At 41.8% G+C, this 20,349-nt stretch overlaps 1 protein-coding gene across 1 annotated transcript in view; it reads left to right on the top strand.

Annotated features, from left to right (window-relative positions):
- LOC124113167 (gamma-aminobutyric acid type B receptor subunit 1-like) overlaps nt 1-20,349 on the top strand; it is a 75,537-nt gene that overhangs the window by 8,513 nt on the left and 46,675 nt on the right. The window contains exon 3 of the mRNA XM_046473420.2: nt 19,106-19,276. Coding sequence (XP_046329376.1) covers nt 19,106-19,276 — 171 coding nt within the window. The remainder of the gene's footprint in view (nt 1-19,105; nt 19,277-20,349) is intronic.

The following is a 20,349-nucleotide window of genomic DNA, read 5'->3' as shown; positions in this document are numbered from 1 at the left end:
TCGCCCTATGGATAATCGACACTCTGGCGTTGACTTTGTACGTGTTTAGCACTGTCCTTTTGAATTTGTCCTTTTGAATTTGTTCATGCGTTATACTGGAATGAAATTCATGAATTCACATCTTGCTTCCAAAATTGTAAAGATTGCATCACAATATTAACATCAGATTTCGTGAACCGAGTTCCAATGATAATGATCTTCATCACTGGCGACAGTGTATTAGTGTGGGCGTAGACATGACAGATTTGACTGCCTGCGGTGATGTAGCATGATAAAGCTTTTCCGGCCTTCAAACATTATGTATTGGTCTACTTGAAAACATGATCTCATGTCTGCAGAATCTGGAGTTGATGCGTGAGATAACTTTCTGGCATAGTCCAAAGCCACACAGTCATACCCTTTCTTCAAACGCTCAAACGTACTTACATTTGGTTTGATTTGTTGTTTAACGCCGCACTCAGCAATATTCCAGCTATATGACGGCGGTCTGTAAGTAATCGAGTCTGGACCAGACAATTCAGTGATTGACATCATGAGCATCGATCCGCAATTGGGATCAATGCCATGCATCAACCAAGTCAGCGAGCCTGACCACTCGATCCCGTCAGTCGCCTTTTACGACAAGCATAGTCGCCTTTTACGGTAAGCATGGGCTGCTGATCATGAAGACCTACTCTATCCCGGATCTTCACGGTTCCATTTTGTTTTCAAACATGCTTACAATATAACACACTTAAATAATCACAGAGTCGGAACACACGCTTAAGCACAATACACATGCTGCGTTTTACAATGAAACTATGGGGAATTGATGAACACAGTTTCCATCAACTAAATATTTATACATTGCCTATGTACTCTAATCCCGCGAAGTTAGCATAATATTTAATTGTCCTTTTTTTAATGTCTTCTGTTAGGTATGTTGTTTAGCAATCCAAAGACGAACTACTGTTTGATAAGAAAAACTGTTTTACGAAACTTCGTACATCTGCAGGTATATTGCCAATGGATTAAGATCAAACCACAGTGCGTTTCTTCGTTATTCGTTTGTCCTTTGTTGAATAATACTGTGGACCAGACTAACGTCACGGCGGCTTTACGTGCTCCTGTATTGCAAATGTCCCAATATGACACAGCGATGTCGTGTATTCTCGACCTTCTGAAGATCTCCAGAATGGATTCGTATGCATTTCGCTGGAGTAATTCAGAGATAACCAGACGTTCTACAAATTCAATAGCAACGCTCTTAGATAAAAAGCATGGAGCTGAACATGAAAAAGTTTCGTTTCGTTTCTTGTCGAATTTGGGATTCATCATGCATGTATAATGCTTCGTTGCCTGTTAGTGAAGTCGTAGATGGAGACGAAGAGGAAAGGGACATCACATTTAATAAACGTCAAAGAGATGCTAGTTTCAAAATCTGGGAGTTGTACTGCGTGCGCATTTGGGGGGAATTGTCTACAAAAATAGGTATTGCATGACAGTCATGATAGGTAAAAGCATGTTATGCATTATAAATGAAGGAGTGAGTCTGGGTTTACTCCCTTTGGCGCAATTTTCCAGAAACACTCTGGAGGGGACTTGGCTTCACACTTTGTCTCCACATGGTCAATAGAACCTGGACCTTCGGCGTGACGAGCGAACGCATTATGTAATTAACCACCGCCCTCAAACATTATAAGGTGGTACACTAGTGTCTGAACGACGTTCAAATTTTGCAGTTCTATATCTACTTTAATACTCTGAAACCAAATCTTGACTTCTTCATAAGTCACCTCGCCAAGTGTTATAATCCAGTTATATCACAGCATGTCAGCGCAATGACCGAAGTGATGCAGGTCTCAGAGGTTTACCTCTTTAGTTAAACCTACGAGCACGGGTATGGTGCCGACAAACCTGAAACATAATCAAGATTCGAACCCACAATCATAGGTGTCTGGCGTACTAAAGAGACGCAACGCTGCACATCGTATTGCGGCGCCTTAAATGACTGGGCCACCCCGCCAAGCTTTACGTTTAGTGGAGAAGAGATGATGTTTGTTGTATTTTCGTTCTTTTCGCCCCTCTGAGCAATAATCCGGCTTTATGATGACAATCTAGTGGTTGGTTGGTTTGTTGTTTAACGCCGCACTCAGCAATATTCCAGCTATATGGCGGCGGTCTGGACCAGACAATCCAGTGATTAATATCATGAGCATCGATCCACGCCAGAGACGGGAGACAATCTAGTGATCCACATTGTGAGCAACTATTTACGCTGTCAGGGTACGATGACACGCGACCAAATAAGTCACTGAGTCTGACAACCCGATTCATTTAGTCGTCTCCTACTACCAGCATAAGTCACTGGGGGTTGATAGTGCTTGGACGTTACCAACTCTTTCATAATCATTTTTATTACACGTCCCACACTGAAATTGGAATTGGTATTTGGACAGGAGAGTCAATCCAATCACTGTTTCGAAATAGTGCCACTGGGATCCATAACAAAGTTTCATCAAAGTGAAATGAGAGAACAAAGTGGACGCTGTACTTTCGGACCTATAAAGATCTTGGTTAGAAAGGGGGGGGGGGGGGGGGGGGGGGGGGGGGGGTACGGATGGACCAGTCGTCCAAGGCGCCGCGATTCGCTGTGCTGTGCGTCTCTTAGGCACGCCAGAAACCTATGATTGTGGGTTCGAATCCCGGTTCGCCCCGGTTATGTTTCTAGGTTTGTCAGCACCATACCCGTGCTCGTGGTTTCACTGAAGTGGTATCGTCTGAGACCTGCATCAATTCGGGCTTTCCTCCTACATTAAGCTGACATGCCGTGATATAACTGGAATACGTTTAAAAGCGGCGTTAAACCAGACTCACTCACTCACTCACTAGAATAGGTGTTCAGCAACCCATGCTTGCCATTAAAGGCGACTATGTTTGTAAGAGGCGAATAACGTAATCGGGTGGTCAGGCTCGCTGACTTGCTTGATGGCTGTCATGGATCCCAATTGCGTGGATCGATGCTCACGATGTCCATCACTGGATTGTCTTGTCAAGATATATTTACAGACCGCCGTCATATAGCTGGAATATTGCTGAGTGCGGCATTGAATAACGAACAAAAAATAAACTTAATATCAACCGTTCGTGCTAGATGAAGAAGGAAACGTTAATGAAACTCGGGTTTATGTGAAGTGAGTGAGAGAGTTTTTAGCCATATTCCCGCAATCAGCAATATTCCAGCTATATGGCGGCGGTCTGGACCAGACAATCCAGTGAATGAAATGAGAGAACAAAGTGAGTGAGAGAGTTTTTAGCAATATTCCCGCAATATCACATAGGGGACACCAGAAATGGGCTTCACACATTACACATGTGGGAATCGAACCCGGGTCTTCGGTGTGACGAGCGAACGGTTAAACCACAAGGCTACTCCATCGCCCCGGTTAATGTGAAGACCAAGAGAACATGAATACGTTCGGATGAAAAGATGAAATCCAAGTTAATTTAATCAAAAGAAGTGTCAAAATTCCATACAAAAACTATCAAAATTATCGATTTTAAATGTCAGATCTCGCTTAGGGTCTATATAGTCCATACATTCGTGATTATACATAAAAAAAATCCATGTTTCAAATATCCATGAAAAAACATGCAAAATTATCGAATTCAAATTTTATATCTCGCATAGTCCTCCATTAAGTCCTATACTTCGCGAATATACGTTAACCGAATTCAGTTTTAAAAGAAAGAAACTCTTCAAAATTAACGAATTCAGATTTCATTTCTCAGTTCTTTAGTCAATGATCTTGTACAAAAGTAGCAATTTGGACGTCGGGGGACTTTCACACAGATGACGCATACTCCTTGAAGTCAGCCAGTGAGCACTAAGTCGGTTGGATATATCCAGTGCTAAAATGTTAACACCTGCTCGCGCCTTGATCTTGTCGCCTCCACCTACACAAAATCAATAGTCATAATTTTACTCACTCACTAACTCACTCAGGCCATCGTCATCAGCTGTTGTGGGAGACACGATTTTGGCACTTATCTTGTTAACCCCAATTGACCAACTGTCCTTTGTGAGCCGACTGTTATCAAGAATTCAGTACGCTTTCTGGTGTATTTTCCTTGAGGGTCCTGGAGTCTACCTGTCATGTTCGTTTAATTCTCGAAGGGAATACAGAAATTGGTTGTCATGGCCGTTGATAGTTGAATTTGATTTATTTCTGAACATGACATCGTGATGTGAATAATATTGTTTAGCAGGAATGCAGTTTCAATACCCTGTCAAGCCCAAACAATTTGCATTGATATGGAAAGACTGAGAATTTCTCAATTACTCCATGTCATATGAAGCTTTCACGTCCTAAACAATGGCTGAGTCGCAAATTCATCAATTCCACATAGTTTCATTAACTCTCCTCCCCGATACATTCTGAAACACGACATGTGTATCGTGCTGGGGCGTGTGTTCTAACTCTGGTATTTAACACAGCATGGTTGAGCGTTTGAGGGCATAGGGATGGCCAGTTGGAGAACGCGTCCGCTAGTAAAACCGAAAACCCTGATTCGCTTCCCAACATAGGGACATTCTTGATATGCCCCGCCTCAACATGACTGAAATAATCCTGAAATGGTTGATTTTTCTACACATTGCTTCCTAATATTTTTAAATTTAAAATAGTTTTTAAATATCCTAAATATTTTTTAATTTTAATTCTAATAGTTTTGTGGAGTTTGGCATCGGAATGTGCCTTGAACATTAATGCCGTCAAAAACGAAAAGTCATTGTCTGGGAATAACCTGTAGAAGCCTATTTTTAAACTTATAAAAAATAAGCTTTGTTGTGGTGTAAAAGACGAATCAATTTATATGATTAAGATTTTCAAAATGTTACATAAATTCATATGTGCGTGTATTAACATTCGGTAGTTTCAGTCTACTGTGTATGCTTCGTGTGTGTAACCTTGGTGAAATGCATACCTATAGTTTAGATTATCAGCAGATTTAGCAAAATAACATATGTTTTATTCAACATTTGAATACACACGTGCTATTGATAAGGACTGTGAATCAGTATAATGCTTTCGAAAATGTTTATTTTTGTTTGAGACTCTTGTTTAAGATTTTTCAATGGAAGAATACAATACCTTAACAAAGTTAACTTGGTTGTACATTTAGACCTGACCCGTGAAGGTCCGAGTTAGAATAGGTCTTCAGCAACCCATGCTTGTCGTAAGAGGCGACTATGCTTGTCGTAAGAGGCGACTATGCTTGTCGTAAAAGGCGACTATGCTTGTCGTAAGAGGAGACGAACGGGATCGGGTGGTCCGGCTCGCTGACTCGGTTGTCATACAAATCCAGTTGTGTAGATTGATGCTCAAAATGTCAATCACAGGATTATCTCGTCCAGACTCGATTCTTTACAGATCGCCGTCATATGGCTGGAATATTGCTGAGTGGGGCTGTAAACAACATGCAAACAAAAAACAACAACTTAAAACATTTAGACGTAAATGTACATAATTATATGTTAAGGACTTTGATGTCCTTGTACAATCCAGGGGGCACGGGTGGCCCAGTCGTCTAAGGCGCCGCGATTCGCTGTGCAGAGTTGCGTCCCTTGGGCACGCCAGAAACCTATGATTGTTGGTTCGAATCCCGGTTCGCCCCGATTATGTTTCTAGGTTTGACAGCACCATACGCGTGCTCGTGGGTTTCACCGAAATGGTAAACGGCTGAGACCTGCATCACTTCGGGCTTTTCTCCCACATTAAGCGGGCACGCCGCGATATAACTGGAATACTGTTAAAAGCGGCGTAAAACCAACTCACCACCACCACCTTGTACAATCCTATCAAAAGTACATTTGTATTTACATACAATTGCAAGTAAATATGAAAGGTCAACACCAGAGAATCACCAGTCTCGATTATCTGCCGAAACAGATTCCATGGGGCGTAAAAGGCAATATAGTGATAACAATAATTTGAACGGATCACTGAAAATCAAATCAGGGATGACACCAGGTGTTCGCGACAAGGGTGAACATGTTGGCAGCGCCCGCCCCTCACATAATGTTCATGTCAATATGACTATAAATGTTTGTTGATTGCCCATCGCCGCAGCCATCAACAATTTCTTCCAGGATCTGTATTTTATTATATGATTTTATTGTGTACATTTATGAAACGCACTTATCCATATAGTATCTCCTCAAATGCGATTTATTTGTTCCCCGATAAGTGGATCCGTATGCATTCCAGTGATTTTGGATTTGGATTTCTCCACGGATTTTATACGACCCAAGCTGCCTGGTGCTAGAGGGTTTTTGCATCCATCTTATACATTTGGATACTGTTGGGTAAACAGAGCAACATTTTGAACGACGTCGTTTGCCAAGGTTGACACCACACGTTGATATGATACTGAACTCTGAATAAATCTCTTAAATGTTTGACTATGTATATTTAAGTACTTATTGGAATTCCCCAATTGGAATAAACACAAAAGATGATTTCGAAATACATTGTCGGGAGTAGCATTTTTTTATGGCATTTCTGTATTACAATGTTTCAAAAGGTACATTTGGAAATAGTTTCATAGTTACAGAAACTTAAATGCCTGCTTTTGGGCAAGTATCCTAGACCAACCGTGCTCTTAAATGGCGGAATGCTGCATTGAGGTTGAATTTCCTCAGCACAGCCCGTCTCCAGCACTGATGTCGGCTTCCATCCCAGGGGACCCGCGACACTGGTATAACTAGGTACTTAAAACCACTTTCTTTATGTCTGAGCTTCCAAACAGCCAGAGAACATCAATGTCCATGACAGCCTTTACGGCTAGATGTATTCGTTCGCTACAACCGTAAAAGGAGTTTCATGAGTCTTGGGAAATCTCGAATGATAGCGCGTTCAATGAAATAGCGTGACAGTGCGGTACTTGAAATTGTGATAACTCATGCAGATATCAACCATGGTTGACTCAGGTCACGGGTCTTGATGTGTTCCAACTTTGATCTATCTTTACTCTACTAAATGGCTTTAAAATGAGTTATGACATTAAGTTGATGGGGTCAATGCAACGTCAGCAGATATACACCAAACACCCAGAGTCCCGTTACGTGAAGGAATTCTGACTTTTGGACTATCACAACGCCAGTATCGAAACATCGATTACGCGTCCAATAGCCGTGTACTATGATAGGTATCTGGAACGTTTGAGATATTGATCTCGGCGTTTAGTCAACGGTGTAGAACTACTGTGACAAGATACAGACTCTAGGCACTAGCAATTTCACGAGCCTAAGTGACAATTATTATTCACGATGCACATCTGATTTTTTTTTTAACAATATAAAGCATCCACTGCCCTCATCCGCGGACTTAACTTAAATCTAAAAGAACCGTCCTTCAATCGATATTGATTTCCTTCATCATACACACAAACTGAGGGACACTTGCTACGATGCGAAAACAACAAAACACTTAGATAAAAGCACCAGTTCTTTCTGTAACGCAATCACAGAAGTGATGTTTTGACGTTCATGTGAAATAATAATTGAATTCTATACAGAATTGAACATAATTAGAATTCTGTTTTAATGTTTGCAGGACGAGGACTTGAAAATTTATAAAAATACATTGTAAAGACCCATTTGCTTATTAGGAAGTAAAAGGTCGATAAAAATATCATATTTTGAAACTTGTTCAATATGATATATTTTTATTGTTATTAGGTACAGTCAGATCAATCTGCTTATTTTGGAGTAAAAGGTCGTTAAAAATATAATGTTTTGAATCTTGCTCACAATTATATATTTTTTTTATTGTTATTAAGTATTGAGGATAACTGGCGTCCGTTCCAAAAAGCGATCACAGCGCTAAGGTGATAGTAAATCTCGTGCTTTAACATAGACTGACGATTGACTTAGTCCTACGAACGCTTTGAGTGAGTGAGTTTTACGCCGCTTTTAGCAATATTCCAGCAATATCACGGCGGGGCACATAAATGGGCTTTACACATTGTACCCATATCGGGATTCGAGCCCGGCTGTTCGGCGTGACGACCGAACGCTTTAACCACTAGGCTACTCGACCGCCCCTACGAACGCTTTGAGAAATGGGGGCCCTGATGCTACTAATTCAAAAGGGGCGGTCGGGTAGCCTAGTGGTTAAAGCGTTCGCTCGTCACGCCGAAGACCCGGGTTCGATTCCCGACATGGGTACAATGTGTGAAGCCCATTTCTGGTGTCCCCTGCCGTGATATTGCTGGAATATTGCTAAAAGCGGCGTAAAACCATACTCACTCACTCACTACTAATTCAAAGCCTTGTCTTAACTTGCTAAAAAAAACTGCTGCTCATGTTCAGTAGTTACATAATTTTAGAATAACTCCAGTTTCTATTATATTGCAAAATTCTCCCAAACAACGAGCGTTTTGTTCAACATTTCATGTTTAGTGTGTATTTCAATCCACATGTAAATGACATGTCCTGACAAATTACACGCCAGATGAATACATCCTAATTGCCGTTAACACTGATCATGTGATGAATGGGTTGTTAACACGTTTAGCCATGACGTGTTGATGTGAACAGTCTCTCCGGATTGTTAATGCCTACATCCATCAACTGAACTTCCATGTGTTATAACCGACGAGCGGAGGAATGTTACAATAGGCATTGTAACAACATACGAACCTTGTCGCAATCTGCAGCATCACTGCAATGTTACATATGGATGGGGAGTGCTTGTTGGATGACATAACTAGATCTTGACATGGAGCACAGTAGCACAACTACACACACTCTTGTTGGGCAGATAGCCCAGTAGGCTAAGGTGTAGCAATTCGTTGGACGTGTCAGAAACCTATAATTGTGGGTTCGAAACCAGGGTGTCCTAGATTTATCAGGGTCATACCAGTGCTCTTGGGTTTCAACAGTGAAGTATACTTCTAAGACCCTCAGCCCATTTCTGGTGTCCTCCGACTTGTTTTTGCTTCAATATGGCTATAAGGACGCAAAATCATACTCACTCACTGTACGACATGCATTACTTCGGGCTTTCCTCGGTCTCTTTGAACAGGGGCAGTCGGGTAGGCTGGTGGTTAAAGCGTTAGCTCGTCACGCCGAAGACCCGGGTTCGATTCACGACATGGGTACAAAGTCTGAAGCCTATTTCTGGTGTCCCCCGCCGTGATATTGCTTGAATATTGCTAAACGCGGCGTAAAACCATACTCACTCACTCACTTTGGGAACATTTACTGTAATATTCGAGTGCTGTTTAAATGCAAATTTCAAAAGTAACAATCACTGCCGATCTGAAAATATCGCACTTATTCACCGTGTTTCCTTCTCGTAAAGGTAATCGTGCATACATGAAATATAAAAGATATATGTTTATGGTGGTTCTTAAAATCAGAACTTGCTCATCGCTCCACTGACCACTGATGTGACAGTCAATGTTATGCCGCACACTCCTAACACACGAACACGTGCCAATCAAATCACACTGCGCATGACCTAGCCGCGGTCAGAAATGACAAGGACACTCTGCGATTGAATTGAGATAACGACCCTTTCTTGGAACACCGAAGAGAGACGATTAAATGAAGTCACTGTGTCAGCATTCTGATCAATAATTGAATGAATGCTGTTTTGATCCCAGTCAGCAATATTTCAGCTAAATCACTCTAACTTTAAATTGGGGTTACATGCAATCATGGGTTTTAAGGGTTACATGCAAGCATGGGCTGCTGGCATTACACATGGAAGCATGGTCTACTGGGGTAACTTAGATGCATGGTCTTCTGGGGTTACATGGAAGCATGGTCTTATAGGGTTATATGCAAGCATAGGTTGCTGGGACTACATAGAAACATGGTCTTCTGGGGTTACGTGGAAGCATGGTCTACTGGGGTTGCATAGAAGTATGGTCTACTGGGGTCACATGGAAGCATGGTCTTCTGGGGTTACTTAGAAGCATGGTCTACTGGGATTACATGCAAGCATGGTCTTCTTGTGTTACATGCAAGCATGGTCTACTTGGGTTACATGGAAGCATCGTCTACTTGGGTTACATGCAAGCATGGTCTTCTTGTGTTACATGCAAGCACATGGTCCACTGGGGTTACATGGAAGCATCGTCTACTGGGGTTACATAGAAGCATGGTTTACTGGGGTTACAAAGAAGCATGGTCTTCTGGGGTTACATGCAAGCATGGTCTTCTTGGGTTACATGCAAGCATGGTCTACTGGGGTTACATGCAGGCATGGTGTACTGAGGTTACATAGAAGCATGGTCTACTTGGGTTACATACAAGCACATGGTCTACTGGGGTTAAATAGAAGCATGGGTTGCTGGGGTTACATGGAAGCATGGTCTTCTGGGGATACATGGAAGCATGGTCTTCTGGGGCTACATGGAAGCATGGGTTGCTGGGGTTACATGGAAGCATGGTCTTCTGGGATTACATGCAAGCAAGGTCATCTGGGGCAGCATGGGATGCAGGGGTTTAATGGAAACATGGTCTACTGGGGTTACATGCAAGCATGTCTACTTGGGTTTCATAGCAGCATGGGCTGCAGGGGTTGAATGGAAACATGGTCTACTGGGGTTACATGGAAGCATGGTCTACTGGGTGTAAATGGAAGCATGGTCTACTGGGGTCACATGCAAGCATGGTCTACGTGGGTTAGAAGGAAGCGTAGTCTACTTGGGTTACATGGAAGAATGGTCTACTGGGGTCACATGCAAGCATGGTCTACTGGGGTTGCACGGAAGCATGGTCTACTGGGATTACATGGAAGCATGGTCTACTGGGGTTACATGCACGCATGGTCTACTGGGGTTACATAGAAGCATGGTCTACTGGGATTACATGGAAGCATGGTCCACTGGGGTTACATGGAAGCATGGTCTACTGGGATTACATGGAAGCATGGTCTACTTGGGTGACATGGAAGCATGGTCTACTGGGGTTACATCGAAGCGTTGTCTACTGGGGTCACATGCAAGCATGGTCGACTGGGGTTACATGCAAGCATGGTCTACTGGGGTTACATGCAAGCATGGTCTACTGGGGTTACATGGAAGCATGGTCTACTGGGGTTACATGCAAGCATGGTCGACTGGGGTTACATGCAAGCATGGTCTACTGGGGTCACATGCAAGCATGGTCTACTGGGGTTACATGCAAGCATGGTCTACTGAGATCACATGCAAGCATGGTCTACTGGGGTTACATGCAAGCATGGTCTTCTGGGGTTACATGCAAGCATGGTCTACTGGGGTTACATAGAAGCATGGTCTTCTGGGGTTACATGGAAGCATGGTCTACTGGGGTTACATGCAAGCATGGTCTTCTGGGGTTACATGCAAGCATGGTCTACTGGGGTTACATAGAAGCATGGTCTACTGGGGTTACATAGAAGCATGGTCTTCTGGGGTTACCTCTTCCGCACTGTATATTAGGGGTACTGTGATTTATCACGATGTTTGAAGATATTCGATTCTGATAGGTCAGCAGGAAATCAGCAACAAACTTGACCAACAAATCTTAACATTGCTCATTTTACATTTTTATTGGAAAAGCAATGATGCACACACATTGTGTTACTATTGGGCACGATGACTTGTCTACATCTGACATTAAACTAGAATTGGCCAGTCAACTGTGCACCTTCAAAGACTTTTCCCTCGGCTATACTTCCCTCTAGGAGTTGATTTAGTAAGACAGATGATGGGAGCAGGAACACACATATTTCACACTGGCATTAGGAGCCCAGGCAGGTTGGACATCCATAGCAATAAACATGTCAGCTCTGGGCGCCGTTTCGAACCAGGGAAACTAAATTTATTGCACTTCCATGTGTAGAGCAAGGATAATTCACAACAGAACTCATCGTATGTTATGCAGAACATATTAGGTATGATGGTAAACGTTCAATAAGAGTACGTTGGCAAGCACACGGTGTTGCATATATAATGCTGACGTGTGCTATTATTTATGTGACCGCTTCATCTGTTTCATATTTAGATTTATGCATAAAGATTCAGAGTGACAAAAGAACTCTCCACAAGACTGTATAACTAGAGGGATGACTTCAACTTTCCAATAGTCAACTGTCCTTTATGTCGAGCAATATCCCTGCAGCTACAGCCCTTGGTATCTACATTTTCACAATGTTTTAGGTTCAATCGAGCATGCTCTTTCAACAAAGATTCCAAAGGGCGTCATACAAATCTTGCTCTGAAGTTGGTTGATCAAGGTAACAACGTTCAAGGCCTCAGTAAAGCTTTCAATCGGTTTATCGTACACATGTGGAGGCCATTTCCAAATTTGACGTATTATGTCTGATGCAATTCCCTTTTATACCACATGTTCCCGTGTTTTTTTCAAGTTGACTTGTATGTGTTTGTGGCGGTTGCCACCGGTGGGGCCGGATACGTTCACCTTTTCACGAACACCTGGCATCATCACTATTTGATAGTGATTCATAAACTGATTATGTACTCATGTAGGACCCGTGACGATCCGGGGTAGAATAGGTCTTCAGCAACCAATGCTTGCCTTAAAGGCGACTATGCTTGTCTAAGAGGCGACTAACGGGATCGGGTGGTCAGGCTCGCTGACTTAGTTGAGGCATGTCATCGATCCCAATTGCGTGGTTTGATGCTCATGATGTCAATCACGGGATTGTCTGGTCCAGACTGGATTATTTACAGACCGCTGTCATATAGCTGGAATATTGCTGAGTGTGGCAATTGGCAATAACAATTATACTAAAAGGCGTCAAACGATTATTTGCTGTTACCCTGCCTGACGGTCGGCATCAAAAGGGATTCAACAAGGGCTGGTCGGCTCGGAGTCTGTGTCTGACTGATGCATTCATGTTAAACACTATTTAACCGGCATTAGTTTGGGCTATTACAAAGTGACACACACAGACACACACACACACACACACACACACACACACACACACACATGCACATCGCTATGTAAGGGAAATAACGTTTAGGTATAGTGTGTGATGCAAATCTCTATATTTATAGTCTTGTATATACTGTATGTGGACGCTTGTACTAGTCCTGCACAGTTTTACAGTGCTAGCCCACTTAGGTAACATGCCGCAGTCAAACACATTATAATGACTCCGAGCGGACCAGTCCTTGTTGAATCCCTTTTGATGCCGACCGTCAGGCAGGGTAACAGCAAATAATCGTTTGACGCCTTTTAGTATAACGCGTCCAGGGGATCAGACCATCGACTTTCCGCTTTCCGGGCAGACGCTCTATGCATGAGACCACGGAGCGATCTTGAATAAATACATTTTACGACGTCAACGAAACACTAAAATTATTCAAAAGGAAGGTTAAATTCTTAAAGAAAAAGTTAAAGTACAATGGGGAAAGCTCTCGTTACGACGTTTTTATAGAGCCTTGTAGTGAGTGAGTGAGTGTGTTTGGTTTTACGCCGCTTTTAGCAATATTCCAGCAATATCACGGCGTGGGACACCAGAAATGGGCTTCACACATTGTACCCATGTCGGGAATCGAACCCGGGTCTTCGGCGTGACGAGCAAACGCTTTAACCACGGGGCTACCCGACCGCCCATAGAGCCTTGTAGTTGTAATAGAACTGCTTTCAGAGAAATCGTGTTTCAACAACTGGTACATTTTTATCGGCTTACAATAGCGTTAAATGTTGTATAATGTAAGATATTCATTAAGTGAATTGATTTCTCTTTTGTGATCTACAATCACGATCAAAGTGACAATGTAACAACACGGAAGAACACTAGCTTCATGATGTTATGAAGATGAAGAACACCACAAGTGTATTGATTAATGAATATTTTTTTCCAAAATGCATGAGCTATGAATGTGTTTCATAAAAAGGTAATCGCGGGAAAGGCCCATCAATTGCAATCACACAATCTTCATTCGACATTTTACTGAGAAAACAATATCTGAAATGGACAGTTAGTATAAGATTGCTTAAAGTTATGGAAAGGGTTGTGTATCAACATATTGAAGATTTAAATAGGAACGTGCAATCCAAATATGAATGTTATAATAAACCTGCTGTTGTTTGTTTGTTTGTTGTTAAAAAATAGGATCTGTATCAAATCAAGTTTCGCTAACAGTAACAACTATCCACATCTTCGGGGCACATCGTCAGCCAGGTCAAGTATTATGATCCCCTGATTCCTATTTATTTGGACACGAGGCCCGGTGTGCGGAGTGACTTTCCTGCCTATTTCAAAATCCGTGAAGATCCGGGGTAGAATAGGTCTTCAGCAACCCATGCTTGCCGTAAACGGCGACAATGCTTGTCGTATGAGGCGACTAACGAGATCGGGTGGTCAGTCTCGCTGACTTGCTTGGTGCATGTAATCTTTTCCCAATTGCGTGGATCGATGCTCATGAAGTCAATCACTAGACTGTCTGGTCCAGACTTGAATATTTACAGACCGCCGTCATATAGCTTGAATATTGCTGAGTGCGGCGTAACACAACAAACCAACAAACCAACAAACCAAACTATTTCACAATCTCACACATGACATGAAGCAGCATGAAGGTGCACATTTCATCACCAACTGCCGCTTTCGAGATAACGGAATACACTAGCCATAAGTTGAGGACAAGAAATTACAGTAAAAATGCAATTCTGAAATTCTGAACACAATGAAGTACACCGAGTTATCCCAAGTAAAACTACCGCAACCATAAAGAAAAATTACCATATTCCATATTAATATGATTTGTCTTGTATATACATTCTTTGACGTAACACAGATGTTTTTGTTCACATACTTACACTGAAATACAGAAACTGAAATCGATAATCCTTATATGATGGCATGGTATGAAACTGTTCCAGTTTTTTTACACTTGCAGATGCTTACTCTGCTTCTTTGCGACATATGACGTAAACAGTATATGTGTTCAAGAACATATGACGTAAACAAGTATCTGTGTTCAAGGACATATGACGTAAACAAGTATCTGTGGTCAAGAACATATGACGTCAACATGCAGTATCTGTGTTCAAGAACATATGACGTCAACAGTATCTGTGTTCAAGAACATATGACGTAAACAAGTATCTGTGTTCAAGAACATATGACGTCAACAGTATCTGTGTTCAAGAACATATGACGTCAACAGTATCTGTGTTCAAGAACATATGACGTAAACCAATAGCTGTGTTCAAGAACATATGACGTCAACAGTATCTGTGTTCAAGAACATATGACGTCAACAGTATCTGTGTTCAAGAACATATGGCGTAAACCAGTATCTGTGTTCAAGAACATATGACGTAAACCGGTATATTTGTTCAAGAACATATGACGTCAACAGTATCTGTGTTCAAGAACATATGACGTCAACAGTATCTGTGTTCAAGAACATATGACGTAAACCGGTATATTTGTTCAAGAACATATGGCGTAAACCAGTATCTGTGTTCAAGAACATATGACGTAAACCGGTATATTTGTTCAAGAACGTCGCCATTACACTATTACGGAAGTTATTATCCACAAAGTGAGTCTACTATGTCATCCGTCAACTTCTAAGTAATGCCTATCAAACAATTGATATGTACTTTATTTATAAATGTTTAAATTCTTAACATGTCTAAGCTTTAAACAATGTTTAAATTCTAAAAATGTTAAATTATTGATATGTGTTTAGGTGGTGTTTAGGCTGTGAGACGATAGCTCATTTCATATGTTTACACCTAAAGTCTAATCCGTTTTGGATTTAAACACATTCCTAAACATGCTTAGATCTAAACATGTCGTGTGTGTGTTTTCATTCTAAACATTTTCATTCATTTTACAGTGAGGAACATCGTTTTCATTTTTCCAATTTTTATCAGGTATCGTATCTTAGACAGTAATTAAAATGTCATGTTAAAATGTTTCCAAACGTTACATGGACGTTCATGATATGGGTGAGTGAGTGGTTGAGTGAGTGAGTGAGTGAGTTTAACGTCGCTTTGAACCGTATTCCAGTTACATAACGGCGTGTGAGCTTAAGTTGGGAGGAAAGCCAGAAGTGATTCAGGTTTCAGATGTATACTACTTTGGTGAATCCCTCGAGCAGGGGTATGATGCTGACAAACCTGGAAACATGGATTCGAACCCACATATCGCAACTCTTTACTGCGATCATGATATGTTTTGTGTATGGTGTGTAGTTGCAAATTGAGCTGAGGTTCGTCATACATGTATATGACCATGTAGGTCCGTATTGAAGTGTTTCTTTAGGACTCTTGCCTTTATTCTTGACCTATCCTGTACGATGTAATATAAATTTTTCGTGTACATGGCGGTGTATTCATTCAAACAATTCTGTCCTGCCGAGCTCGTTAGTCTCACGGCAGATTCGTATAATTTCTCAGCCTGTAGGGATAACATCAATCATACATAATTATACCTTAGAGAGCATCTAATTGTGCGAGTCATATGTCAAGGTGTAACTTGATCAGGCTATTCACCCCCAGTGGACGCATCTGCCGTAGTAATAGTTTACAAATAGCAACGGCCTGCTTGAACCAGCTGACTTGAAAGGAAGTGGCCGTTAAAACATAAGAGTGGTGGCAGCTCTAATACACAGTGAGTGATCTGAACCAAAAGGGCTGATGAGATTTTGCGTGTTCTCAGACAAATTATAATGAGTGGGACTTTATATTGTGTGAAGATTCCCAGTGCTCAAATTTAATTCTGGAACTGGTATTGTAACATTGATTTGATAAATGGCACCGTGAGAAAGTAATTTATCTAAAATTATTAATGATTGATTGAAAATGGCCTGTAAATCAAATGAGACATATTGCAACGAGAAGGATGTTTCGGAAATTCAGCACATTATTTTTTTCTTATCATTCCTTACATGAAAATCTGTTCCATTTCGAAATTCGATTCATTTTTTAATTTAAAGTGTCATCGTGTGTTCAAAGATCTTATCTTTATTGAATTCTGATGTCTTCTTCCGTGAACTTGAATACTTGATGAAGTTTGTTTGTTTGTTTGTTGTTTAACGCCGCACTCAGCAACATTACAGCTATATGACGGCGGTCTGTAAATATTCGAGTCTGGACCAGATAATCCAGTGATTGACATCATAATCATCACGCCATTGAGATCGATGACCTGCATTAACCAAGCTAGCGAGCCTGACCACCCGATCCCGTTAGTCGCCTCTTACGACAAGCAAAGCCGCCTTTTACGGCAAGCATGGGTTTGCTGTAGACATATTCTAACCGGATCTTCATGGGTCACAAATTTATGAGGAAACCAACGAATACAGACATGGTCCCGACAAATCAAAGGCCCCAGTCACATCTGTAATTGGAATCTGCTACAAGATATCTAGCACCCACAATAAAGGACGGTTGCCAGAAGACCACTTCTGCACCGTATCTTCACGAGTACTTGATGAAGTATATTTTACGTAAACGATATATATTTTGGATAACATTATTGAAGATAACGATCCTTAACTGAAATTCTTAGGATCGTTGGCAATAACTGAACACTCTCTGCCATGGTGGGTTTGGTTTATCAGATTTTGAACCGAATGTGAAATCATTTTTATTGAGACTGTCCGCTTCGAGAAGAGGTGAGGTAAATTTGGGTTTAACCTGCCGTTCAATATTATTGCACTTATATAGAGACAGAAGTGAATGCACCTGTGTATTTGTGCGCGTGTGTGTGTGCGTGCGTGGCTGCTTGTACTAGACTGGACTTGAGCCGGTTGTGTAGTGCCACCCCACTGATGCACCATGCCATAGTATGACATGGATACCCTACTCTGACACAGTATATTGACTCCGAGCCGACCAGTCTTTGTTTTAACCCTCAATGCCAAGTGCCAGGCAGGATTAAAAGCACGTATCATCTTTTAACGTCGTTTGGCATGATAGTGAAGTGACCGGAGACACCCCCGACCTTCCGCTCTCTTGTCAGATGCTCTATGTACTAGACTACGGAGGCGGTCACTTCAAAGAGACCTATTCAATAACCATAACGATTGTGTCGCAACCTATTGAGTGGTGTAGGGTGCATTGTTCCTTCAGAGTGCTTGTTACAATGCGTGTGGTTGTTCTTTGTTTGTTTGTTTTTTGACAGCACACCGTTTGTTGGGTTTGGGGGATTCTTCGCCGAAATATTCCAGCTTTTTAACTAAGATCTAGACCAGACAGTCCAGTGGCTGACATTGATATTCCAGGTTATAATAGGTCCCCGGCAACATATACAAATCGAATGGCTGGGCTCAGTGACGGTCTGACATTGTACCACAAGGGCATGTATTGTTGCACATAATATCGATATCACCGACCGCCGTCATACAGCTGGAATATTTCCGAGTGCGGCGTTAAACAGCAACTTACCAAACAAATAAACATAACAATAATGGATACATCGTACTTCTAATGCCGCATATACTGTATATGTCATTCTTCGTTATCATATAACCATATTACCATAGACTTCACCACATTCGTGAAGATTCCGGGGTAGAATAGGTCTTCATCAACCAATGCTTGCCGTAAAAGGTGACTATGCTTGTCGTTAAAGGCGACTAACGGGATCGTGTGGTCAGGCTCGCTGACTTGGTTGAAACATGTCATCGATTCCAATTGCGTGGATCGATGCTCATGATATCAATCACTGGATTGTCTGGTCCAGGCTCGATTATTTACAGACCGCCGTCATATAGCTGTAATTTTGCTGAGTGCGGCGTTAAACAACAAACCAACCAACCAATCACCACATTCAACCCGTGAACCCGGGTTAGAATTGATCTCCAGCAACCCATGCTTGTAAGAGGCGACTAACGGGATCGGGTAGTCTGGCCTGCTCACTTGGTTGATCATATCCCAATCGTCTCCCAATTGTGAAGTTCGATGCTCATGATGTCAATCACGGGATTGTCTGGTCCAGACTCGATTACTTACAGACCGCCGAATATAGCTGGAATATTGCTGAGTGCGGCGTTATAAAACTAACAAAACGAAACCAAATCACGACACTCATGATGTCATGTCCTAGTTTCTGTCATTACAATGCCATGTGATGCTAATGTTTGTATGTTTCAGATTTCCTATCTGTCCAACTCCCCTCTGCTGTCCAACAAGCAGCTATACCCGTACTTCTTCCGTCTGTCAGTGCCCGAGGAATCCATCAATCCAGCTAGAATAGCATTCATTAAGAAGATGGGATGGAAGAAAATTGCAACCATACATCAATCATACAAAATATTTTCATCTGTAAGTACCAGTCGTAACAGGATCGCGGCTTTAGACTGTATGGAACACCAAGCTCTGGAAAGTGCCAATTGCGTACACTAACAACACCATCCAATTACAAACAGAATATTCAGTCGCGATTATCTGCCGAAACAGATTCCATTAGGCGTAAAAGCCAAAGTGGTGATGAAAATAAATATCAAAGGATCACTGCAATTCAGTGATGACACCAGGTGTTTGAGTCAAGGGTAAGCAAGTCCTGCTCCACCGATCGCACACGCCACTCACATACTAGTATTTTTTTTAAAAATTTATTATTATTTTTTCACTCACATACTAGTAGTTAACATACAAAGGTGTTTGTTTCCTTAACCCCCACAGGAATGTATTGTCGTTGTTGTGAAAGTTTGTGTAAGTTGGGTTCTGTGGTAATTAAATTATGAAATAGCTTGATCAGTTTTGAAAGTGGCGTTGTCACAAATATAGCGGAACTTTGCTCAGGCTGTTTGCCAGTTGTGGCAAACTTGATTCAAATCCCTCTGCACCACTTTGTGTGTCTGCAAGTTCAATTTCATTATGTATATCAGTTTACTAAACAATTATTAGCCTGTCTACACAGAAACGATGTCTCAGTTTCACACCTCACGCTAGTTTCAATGTCTTGAATTAGGCAGAAGATGGACAAATGGATGTTCAAGCATCGTCGCCTTTAACGGCAAGCATGGGTTGCCGAAGACCTATTCTACCCCGGATCTTCACGGGTCCATGTCGGTACAGATGCTGGTGCCTTTATCAAGCTACCCGTGGCATCCGGGGTAGAAATGATCTTCAGCAACACATGCGTCTCGTAAGAGGCGACTAACAGGATCGGGTGGTCAGGTTGGTTGGTTTGTTGTTTAACGCCGCACTCAGCAATATTCCAGCTATATGGCGGCGGTCTGTAAATAATCGAGTCTGGACCAGACAATCCAGTGATTGATATCATGAGCATCGATCCACGCAATTGGGATCGATGACATGCATCAACCAAGTCAGCGAGGCTGACCACCCGATCCCGTTAGTCGCCTTTTACGACAAGCATAGTCACCTTTTAC

The sequence above is a fragment of the Haliotis rufescens genome, unplaced genomic scaffold (genome assembly GCF_023055435.1).
Source record: "Haliotis rufescens isolate VD_foot unplaced genomic scaffold, xgHalRufe1.0.p SCAF_9, whole genome shotgun sequence".
NCBI lineage: Eukaryota > Metazoa > Mollusca > Gastropoda > Lepetellida > Haliotidae > Haliotis > Haliotis rufescens.
The sequence above is the reverse complement of the archived record's forward strand: the minus strand, read 5'-3'. Positions and strand labels throughout refer to the sequence as shown.